Genomic DNA, 10401 nt, shown 5'->3' on the forward strand with positions numbered 1-10401 from the left:
GTCCCTCTCTCTCCCTCTCCCTTCTGGCCTTTACAACTTGAAACAGAGTAGTTGGTTGGGGCTCTAGCAACTCTCCATTAGCACAGACCCAAGGTCCTGGAGACCCCAGAGCTGAGCGTCTCCCAATGTGCTGAGGTGGGGGGGCTCACTTCTCATCCAAACAGTTCAGACACAGAGGCCCAGCACCCAGGGCAAGGACTTGCTGGGGATAGTGAGGACCAAGAGTCTTGTGGGCATCTGTGGCCCACCCCTCCACCCACCCACCGCCCCCCCCCCCACCTCGCCACACTGCCCAGAGCATGGTGACATCACCACATTTTCCTCTGGGGCAAGAGGGTCCACCCTGGGCAAGCATCCTGCAGCTGCCCAGGGCCCTTGGGCACGTCTCAGCACCCAGCACACAAGAGGCCCACGAACAGCAGGCAGGGATGAACCAATGGAAGGAGAGGTGCCATCAAAACAGACAGAAGACCTGACCCTGCAGGACATGGTAGGCCTCTGATGAGGAGAGAGCCAGCAGACGTCCCCAGCTGTTGAAGCCTCAAAGGTGGAAGTGAGGATGGAAAAGGTTTGGCCTGGCTGGGGGGCCAGGTGGAGCTGGAGGGAGGGGCCCGGCTGGACATCAGGGGCCAAAATAGACCTCAGCACCTGTGCTACTCAGCTTGAAAATAAAATCATGAACTAAGGATCATGTGGGCTTTATTTTCTGGCTGAGCTGGATGGCCAGAACCAAAGCACCTACATGGACGCTTTATCATGACCCCAAACAGCCCCCACAGAGGAAAGAGGCAGAGGACCAGCAAAGTATCACTCCAAGCAGGCCCAGGAGGTAAAACTGACATTCGGTTTTGTCTACTTGGAGGAGGACATCTGGACTCAGCACCACCAGCCCCCCTGATGCTCATCCCCCCAAACATCATGCTCCCTTCCAGAACCTTCTGTGCTATCCTCTTCATAGGCAACCAGGGAGGAAGCAAATACCCACATGTCCACACCCCGCAGTCTCTCCACTGAGTCATAACTCACTTTCACTTTCCCAGATGGCCTACCTTTCCTGGCTTCAAAGGTGGGAGTCTGGTAGTCCTGAGCTGCAGCAGGCACGGGGGTCATGAGGGGGACACAGCCAGCTCAGAGTCAGCGTGGACGGAGTGCAGATTCTGGGGCCTGAGAACCATGTGCCACCAAGCCCGTCCAAGGACTGACTCTGGGTTGAGGCCCCCATGTGGCCTCAGGAGCAGCGTCCAGCGGCCCCTCGAGCACAGCCTTCCTATTTTCACCAAGGATGCAGCTCTGCTATTCTTTCTAAAGTCAGAAAGTGGACAAAGACACTCATTTCTCAACAAACACAGCAGAACCTGAAAAGAGAGCAGACCTCACGCCTGATGACCACCCTGGGCTCATGCAGTCATGGTGACATGGCCTGGTCTCCAGAGCCAGGGGTCTCAGGAGACCCGGCCTGGGTCCTCCTGGCCCACCCTCTCCAGGCACCTCCTTGAGAAACAGGAGGGGGCTTCAGACCCAGAGAGGAGGTGCTAGGTCCCCCTACACATAAAAATTCATAATAGAATATAAAGCTTATATCAAAAAACAAATATACCTGAATCTATCCAGGGGAGTTAAGAGGCAAAAGTGAAGGGAGACAGTTCTTAGTGTGGCCAGAAGGGCCTGAATATGTTTTTGGAACCTTCCTAGGAAACCCCTGCACCTTCCGGGAACCCCTCTCATCCCACATCAGGATAGCAGCCCTGGTCTCAGAGCCTCCTGGGCTATTTTCTTCCTGTTAATGCCCCTTGGCACTTCCTGGGACTGGGAGGGAGACACCACCCTCCCCCAGGGGAAGCACATGGTCCAGCAGGTGGATGATGACAGGAGCGCGGAGGTTGAGCCGCTGTATCCTGCCCCTCCCCATCCCCACGCTGGGGAACCAGGGGCTTTGGGGCCTGACTCAAGTCTCCTAAAAGCATCTCAGAATCAGGAGGCAGCAGGTGAGACGGGCCCTGCACTTTGCCCACATCCCTCCCACAGATGCCTCTGAGCATCTCCAGCCTCATGCCTGTGGGAGTGAGGAGCAAGCCTGCTCTGCCACGTGCCCCAGAGCCGCAGAGCAGCTCAGGCCAGGCCAGGACTTCCGAGGGCAACATGGATCCCAACACACACACACACACACACACACACACACACACTCACGCATTCACGCACGTGTACTCTGGGGCTCACCCCCTTACGTGCCCCTCGCTGGACAGGATGCACACGCCATCCTGGAAGTGTGTGACCCACTGAGAAACAGCATAAATCTGGTGAATTTCCTGACCGAGTTCATTTTGCAAAAGCAGAAAGTGGGTACTCGGGGAAACTGGTTCTCTTTTCAGAGATGAGCATAGCAAGGGCTGCCCTCACTTCTCCAGGCTGGAGCTCAGGAACCCTGGGCATGGGATGGGGGGGCCTTGCTTCCACACCTGCAAAGCCTATTTGTGGGCCCCCTCCTCCCACCTGAGGGGCCTGGAGAGGGAGGCTGGGTATGCTAAGGGTTCTGCAGCATCTTGGGGTGCCCTCTGCTCCGAGACAAATTTCAGATGAGTCTGTGTCAACCATTCCAACTCAAGGGCAGGGTCAGGCTAGAATGAAAAAGGGACCTGGCACTCATCAGGTTTGTTTAAAGACAGCCTCCGCTGTCTCCACCCCGAAAGATGCGTGTTCAGGGTTGGGAATGGCACACTCGTCAGACAGAGAACGTGCACAGGGTAACGCGGAGCCTTATTTGGAGGAGATAAAATATTCACCAGGACCTAGCTATGTTTTAAAATGATTATAAATTATTTTAACAGTGCATTTGCAAAGGGTTATAAAAACAGCCATAATATATTTTTTTCCTTAGATTCTAGAATTACCAGTGTGACAGCTAATGCAATAATGATTTGTTTCAAATGCCAGTGTTTAAGCTGTATAAAGCTGATTTTATACATTTTTCCAGTAGGCCGCATTGTAGTTAATGAAATTAAACACACCAATCGCATTTGTCCCCAGGGGATGAGGAACTGAACACACCACTGGTTTATTTTTTTATTAAAATAAATTGCAGCCGGCAAGATGGACTAATTGCATACAGAATTGAAAAAGAAACATTCCATTGATATAATTAAGCCAATTTTCATGGACAGAAATAGTTATAGTGGATATAAAATAAGCAAAGCCTTCACCAGAATCTGACTTTCTTCCCTTTTTTTTTTTTTTTCACAGAATGTTAACTATTAAACAAATATGTATCTCAGGCCGGCGCACTCCTATCGGCAGCCCCAGGGCATTGTTCCTCGGAGTCCAGAGAGAGGCCACAGCCTGGCCAGAGCACCTCCAGAGTGAGAAGCACTGGCTCGGGAAACCCAGAGACAGCAGAGTGGTCAGAGCTGAAGAGGCCACCCAAGAATGCCCTGGGAGCCCGGAGAGCTCAGGAGCACTGGCCAGCCCAGAATGGCCACCGTGGCCCTGGCTGGAGCCTGTGAAGTGCCCAGACTTGAGGAACAGCGGCTGATTCCGGGCTGGACCTGCAACTGCAGCCGCCAGCCCTGTGGGTCAGTCAGGTCCATGGCCACAGCTCCTCCTCTTCCTGACTGCTTGGGGGAGGGGCAGGATTACGTGCATCCAGATTTGAGGTGGGGGTGGGGGTAGGAAGGTGAGCCAGCAGGTCCAACACCCCCTGGGTGGCCCAGGCAAAAGGCAATAACTGGGGTGCAGACAAGACCAAGCCCTGGTCAACGTTCCAGCTTTCCTGCACCTGTCCTGGGGAGAGGACTCCCAGAGCCAAGGGCTAGAGACATCCAGACAAGGCCTCTGCCCAGCCTGAGTAGAGAGAGCAAAGTGAAAGAGTCCAGTCCTGGGTAGGGAAAGAATCCAGTCTGAAGGAGGCTGAAGGTAGCCAGTTGCATTCACAAGCTGTATGCACACGGATGTCTTTTTACAAATAGACTTGTTACAAGCTGACCACTGGCCCTGGGAAAATGCTTAAAACCTGATATACTAGAAAAAAAAAAAAAAATCCTTGGAATTAACTGCAGCCGGCAGTGGCCTGGTGGGGGGCAGGGTACTAGACAGAAAACCCTGGAGGGCTTTACTGAAATGACATTCAGTTTCACCATTAACTTGCTGTGTGACCTTGTCAGGTTATTTGACCTCTCTGTGCCCTGGGTTTCTTACCCAGAAAAGTGGTGCCAGCTCACCATACTTTATCCTTCTCAGGGTCAGTGAAAGAGGGTGAGTGAAGTCTCCCAAGTGGACCATGAGCACCTCTACAGGCCCGTCTCCCCGAGGCTGCGGCGGCGACAAAAATTTGGGCAGCGGCTCAGGCTGCAGCCTACTCTGCTCGGGGGTCTCCCTGCAGGTGCGCGCGGGAGCGCACGGCCCAGCGCCAAGTTCGGCGGAAAGCAGAGATCGCTCCTGGAAAGCCGAACCTCCACCCTCACCTCGGTTTTCCCGCACCCGCCCAACTGAGACCTAGTCTTCCGGGCGCACTCCCACGTATCTCGGGTCCCAGATCCGCGAAGCGACTTGTAACCGCACACGGTCTGCAGCCCGCGGAGTCTGGGCGAGGGTCAGCAGTAGGGGTGGAGGGGCGGGGGTTGCGGAGGCCGCCCTTTTCTGTCCAGGAAATCGAGGGAGGCGGAGAGCCCTGGGGCCCGGACTGCGGCCGCGGAAGAGGTGGGCTGGGCTGAGACCAGGGGAACTCGGGCGGACGGAGCTACCGCCACCGACTTCGGGCGCGTGTAGACGCGGGCCCCGCAACGCCCGCCGTAGTTGCAGCGACTTTGTGCGTGGCGAACCCCAAGCCGCGGTGACTATCGGCTCAGCCCGGGGTCCTCAGGCCCCGCACTCCGGCCCGCGCCGTCTGGAGCCCGGGACAGCCGCAGTCCGCGCCCGCGGCGAGGCCGGGCAGGCTGCCTTGGCCTCCAGAAGTTTCTCTGCCGCGCGGGGACGGTGCCCCGGCTGTTCCTCGTCCTCCCGCACCGGCTACGTGAGCTGCAGCGTCCAAGACTTGTTACACGGGTTTGATTCAAAATCTGATAAATTGTATTTAACGCTATTTGAAATTTTTTAACGAAATTATTCACAAGATTTTTAATCCTGGATAATTTTTGTTAAAACTCTAATTATATGGCACCTTAATTACTAGCCCAGCCCCCAAGGATCCCTAATTGCCTCCTAATTGAATAAAACAGGGGACTAATCGCGCCCACGGAGGCCCAGCACGCTGGCGCACCTCCCCCAAGAGGCTCCTTGATGGGACCCCCAGACTGGCCCCACCACCCACACCAGGCCTCTCAACAGAATCGCGGGACTGGGTCCCCTGCCCCGCACTCTGCCTAGAGGGGAGCTGCCTGGTGAACTCGGGCCGTTGGAGGGTGGGGGAGGCTCAGCCCGCACCTGCTCCAGGCCAGCAGAGAAGCCGGCAGCCCTGAGCAGCCTGAGGTGACGGGGCTCGGTGGCTCTGAGCAGCCCCTGGGCCCAGCGGCTCCCCTTTCCCCAGGTAGCCCCAGGGGGAGGTCACACCCGCCAAGAATCCGCATCTCCCCTCCCGCAGGCCTCGTTGCCCTGGCACATCCGAGGGGCCCCTGGCCAGCCAGAGCCTGAGGGCCATCGCGCACTACCGCGGGGCACCTGGCCTTGGCCGCCAGCCCTGCTCCCTGCCCCTCCACCGCGGCCTCCTCATTTTCGTCCGAAGCGGGGAGAGCCGCCAGACTCCCGCTGGACATTTCCTGGCGCTGCTGCCCTACCAGGCGTCCAGATGGGAGGCTGCTGTCCCGGCTCCTGGAAGAGGACTAGTGGAAGGGGCAGGATTCCTCCAGGGTGGGAGAAGGGCTGGGCCCAGCAAGTCGGGAGCTTGGTCTGTTTCTGCTGGGGAGAAGGAACCAGCTGGGAGCTCAGCCTGCAGCCAGTCTCCCCAACCCTGTCGCACAGACCCCTTTCCAAGGAGGTAGCAGGGGTAACAGCCCCCACCCACCCCCACCCCCATCCCAGAGGCTAGGTGGTAGCTGGCAGCTTCGAAGGGTAACTTCCCAGGCCTGAAATACACCGTATCTACGACTCCGGGGTCTGTTGCCTCCATGGGGATCAGGTCTCACGGGTGCTCGCATGGGGGCTGGACACAGTTTTGGGGGCACATCCTCCCTCACACAGGGTGCCCCAGCTGTGCTGTGAAGAGGTCAGGAGGGCACAATGGCTGTGCTGACCTGCCCACCTGGCTCTCAACAGCGCCAGAAACACAAAGCTTTTGTGTGCCATTTCATTTTTAAATGCAGGGCAGGGACGCCGGATTTCCCCACTGGCCAGCAAAGCCCCACCGAGTGTGAGGGGACCCTGCCAGACCTGTCCTCACCCAGATCAGCCTTCCCAGGCAGCTTGAGACAGAGGGCTTCCAGCAGCTGATCCGTAGCCCCAGCCTGAGAGCCCCAGTGGCCTCTGCCCCTGCAACTCTGAGCCCCCATGCGGACTCCAAAGATGCTACCAGCTCATCCAACACGTAGACTAAGCAGAAGAGAGCCCCTGGAGAGGGGTCCTGGGGACACACAAATGAAGTTAGAGCCCCAGATACACCCTCTGGAGCAGTCCCCAAGCTCTGAATCAGGGGATCTTCACCACCACCACAACCTGGCTGTCCTTCCATGCCTGGCACATGACTGCAGGCACAGCCCAGTGCAGCACACTGGCCCTGTAACCATGACCTCTTTCCCCTCCCCCAGCCCCCTGACCCTGGCAGGATGTAGCTTGCAGACGGAGGTTCTGTTGGGGGACTAGGACTGCCCGGCTGCGGTGGGGATTCAGGTAATGGAGTCAGGTCCCCAGGGATGTCCACATCTGGCAAAAATATCGTCCAAAGAAATGAAATTTCCCAGTGGACCCAGTGTTCTGTGTCCAGCACGGATTGAGGTCCCGTGCCTGCCTGAACCACCTTCTTGGGGAAGGCTGGGGGCAGCTGTCCTAGCTGTGTGACCCAGGCAGGAGGAATTCCCAGAGCTCGCACCAGTGTGGCTCCATCTGGGTCTGGGCCTGACAGACCTGCTTGGCGCGGCGGTTTTTCTCCATAAGGACTCCCAGGAAAAGGAACTCTGTGCTCTGCCCTCCCCTTGAGTTCAGTTCTCCCGCCGCTGAGCCAGGCTGCAGGTCTATGCCAGGCATCCATTCTAGGCCCCAGCAGAGCCAGACTGGGAATCTTCCCCACCTGTCTGGGGTGGAGCACAGAGAGCTGTGGGCCAGACCGGCGGGTGGGGGACGCTCGGAAGTTTCCGCGGCCGCGCAGAGAGCCGGCCTCTCGCTTGCAGCGAAGGCCGGGCGAGAATTCGGTCGCCTTCCACTTTCTCACTCCACCTTAGGGCCCTTCCTCGGGGAGTCTGACCCGGGCGGCCTGCCGCCGGGAAGCCGAGTCACTGAGAAGATTCGCGGTGCACAAACAGACCCGATATACACACGAACACGCACACTCCACGCGTCAGCCGGCGGGCAGGTAACACACACACAGTCCAGACGCACCAGTCACTAAACACAGGGCCTTGTTCGCACCAAGAGGGGCCAGAGGTCACAGAAGGCCAGGGAGGCCGAGACCTGGAGCACTGGGCACAGAAGACTGGAAACGGGCGCTTCAGCGAGGGGCCCGAGCGGCCGCGGGCGGGTCCAGGGGCGTCCTGTGGAGGCTGGAAGTTGCTTTTCCCCTGCGGGCCCGACGCGCGGCCTACGACTGAGCGTGGAGCGGGGGCTGTCGGGCCGAGCCGGCCGACCACCGAACCGAGAGGGTAGAACTTCTTCGGAAAACCGCCGTGAGTTTCGCGCCCCCTGGGCTCACGCTTGGGGGCTCGGCCCTGGGCGCTGCGAGGGCCGGCCGGGCAGGGTCTGGCCCAGGAGGAGCCGACTGATAGTCCTGGTGGTCCCGCAGGGATTCCCAAAGGGAGCGGGTCCCTCAGGCATTTCCCAAGGGGGAGCGAGTGGGCGGACGGCCGAAGAGGAGGGGGCGGCGAGAGCTGGAGGCGCCGAGAAAGCTCCCGGCGACGCTCGCCGCTTCGCTGCAGCCGGGCCGCGGCCGGGCTTCGGGAGCCGCGCTCGCCGGGCCGCGGCGCCGCTGCCCCCACCTGCCCGCCTCTCGGGCCGCAGCCCCGGACCGGTGGGCCTGGCAGTGAATGGCGCCAGCGACCGGGGCGCGGAAGGTGCGCGGGCGGCCCCAGGCGCCGTGGCGGGCTGCGGGGCGGGCGGCGAGCGCACCCGGCCGGCGGCGAGGACCGGGCCGGCGGCGGGCTGTGCGCGCGGAGCCCGGGGCTCGGCCCGAGACGGAGCGAAAGAGAAAGTAAGACCGGGGACCGGGCAGTCTCGCCGGGGGCAGCTCAGTCCCCGCCGGGCCTCGGGGCTGTGCCAGGCGAGCGGTAGCGGGAGGGTCCGAGCGGGGCCGAGGTCGGGGTGGCGGCGGGGAGGAAGGCGGCCCGGTGGGGACCCTCCTGCCGGGGGCACCGACGCCGGGGCGGCCGCGCGGGCTGCCGGAGTCGCAGAGAAGCGCCCGCCGCCGCACGGGGCACCAGTTGGGAATAAACTTCACGACCACAGTTCCAAGCCCAGGGAAACATCTCCATTTTGCTCTCCCAGTGGCTGTGGCTATCCTGCCGACACCACCCCTGCCTTTCCTCCCGCGGAGCCGGGTGGGCGCCGGCCCGCGCCCCCTCCTCCGCCCCCTCCCCGACTCGGGGTCTCCCTCCTCTGCGCCCGGCTGGCGGACGCCAAAGGCGGTGCTCTAGCGCCCACTATTTCAAAAGCCCGGAATATGATTTGACCAGGACTGAGAGCCACTCGGAGAGAGAGGGAGAGAGCGAGCGAGGAGGAAAAAGTTGCTCTCCCCTTTCGTCAACTTTTCACTAACTTTCGCTTTTCGCTCCCCTCCACCCCCAGCCCTCCCCCTCCGCCCCCCTCCCCGGCCCCCACCGCGCGCCTCGGGTTCCCGGGCCCGAGCGCCTGACACTGGGGGGGGGGGGGGGGGGGGAGGGGGTTCGGCGAGGAGGGGGCCGGCGCCTTCGGGGAGCGCGCGGCCCGAGCGCCCCGAGCCTCCGCGCCGAGCCCGGCCGCCCTGGAGCGCGGGAGGCGGAGCAGCCCCCGGGCCGCGCGGCCGATCCGGGGGCCGAGAGCCTGAGGCGCGCCGGCCGCGCCCCGACGCGCACCCCTGGCCCGGACGCCCCGGCCCGCGGCCCGGGCCCGGCGGCGCGGCGCGGCCGAGCGCGGGAGACTTACTTTTGGCTAGCTTCCTCGCCCTCGCCTTGGATCGCATGGTGTCGGCTCGCGGAACCTCTCTCCTCCTCCTTGAGTCCAGAAGCAGCTACACACTATCTTCATCTCCCCAGCATTGTCAGTTTGGACACCTTCGCACATGCGCACAGAGCACTCAATCTGACACCCCTCGCCGGGGCCAAAAAAACTTTGCAATGTATTCATCGTCTTCATCGTCGCGCCGCCGCCGCCGCCGCCGCCGCCTCGGCGCGGGATTGGGGGGCTCTCCTCGGCCTTCCCGGTCTTCACCTCACTTATCTCTCACCCCCCCCCCGCCCCCTCCCTCCCTCCCCCCCCCCCCCTTTTCCGCGCAGCTCGGAACTGGCCCTTTAAGAAAACATTCCGTGCTCGGCGCTCCCGCCCGGGGCCCGCACCCCGGACACTTTAAAAAGACCCAGGTGGCCCCGGAGGCGAGGTGACTCCCCCCCTCCCCTGCGTCGCGTCGCGCGGCTGCTCCCGCCCCAGCTGGGCCGAAGATGGAGTGGCGGCGGCGTTTGTCCTCGAGACTTCCTTGGATCTGGGGGCAAACGCGCCGACAGTTCTGACGCGGGTCTGGCTGGTTTTGCTTCGTTTTATTGCATTTTATTACTAATTAAAAAGCTTCGCGTTCACTGTCGTCCCAGCCCGCTTTCCTCCTGGCTCTCCCCTCCGCCCCTGCCCCTGGCCCGCGATCTCCCGAACCCGGCTCGTCCGAAGCCTCTTTCGGGCCCCGCCGCCCCCCTCGGGCCTCCCCGGCCCCCGCCCCCTCCCCTTCGCCCCCACCCAACCGCTCTAGCTTCGGGCTTCGCGGCTCAAAAACAACAGCGGCAGCGCCGCCAGCTCCGCGCTCAGCCACTGCCCCGGCCGGCGGGCGGGACTCGGACCCGCCGCCCTCGGTCTCGCGCGGAGCTGCGGGGAGCAGCGCGCGGGGCACTGGGGAGGTGGCGCCCGGGCAGCCGTCCCAACGCCCGGCGCCCCACACCTCGCCTCCCTCGGGCAGGCCCGCGCTCTCCTGCCTCCGCGGTCCTAGGTGAGTACCCAGCGGCGCGAGCGCCCAAGCTGGGCCACCTCGAGCGACCGGAGCCTCTGGGGACACGTCCCCCTCGCCTCTCGCGGCCCAGGTGCGTCTCGGACTGG

The 10401-nt window shown here is 61.6% G+C and overlaps 1 protein-coding gene across 1 annotated transcript in view; it reads right to left on the minus strand.

Annotated features, from left to right (window-relative positions):
* PRDM16 (PR/SET domain 16) overlaps positions 1-9356 on the minus strand; it is a 338180-nt gene extending 328824 nt beyond the window's left edge. Inside the window, exon 1 of the mRNA XM_061160551.1 lies at positions 9250-9356. Within this exon, the coding sequence (XP_061016534.1) occupies positions 9250-9286 (37 nt within the window). The 5' untranslated portion in view covers positions 9287-9356. The remainder of the gene's footprint in view (positions 1-9249) is intronic.
* Between the last annotated feature and the right edge of the window lie 1045 nt (positions 9357-10401).

Source organism: Dama dama, chromosome 14 (genome assembly GCF_033118175.1).
Source record: "Dama dama isolate Ldn47 chromosome 14, ASM3311817v1, whole genome shotgun sequence".
In the NCBI taxonomy this organism is placed as follows: Eukaryota; Metazoa; Chordata; class Mammalia; order Artiodactyla; family Cervidae; genus Dama; species Dama dama.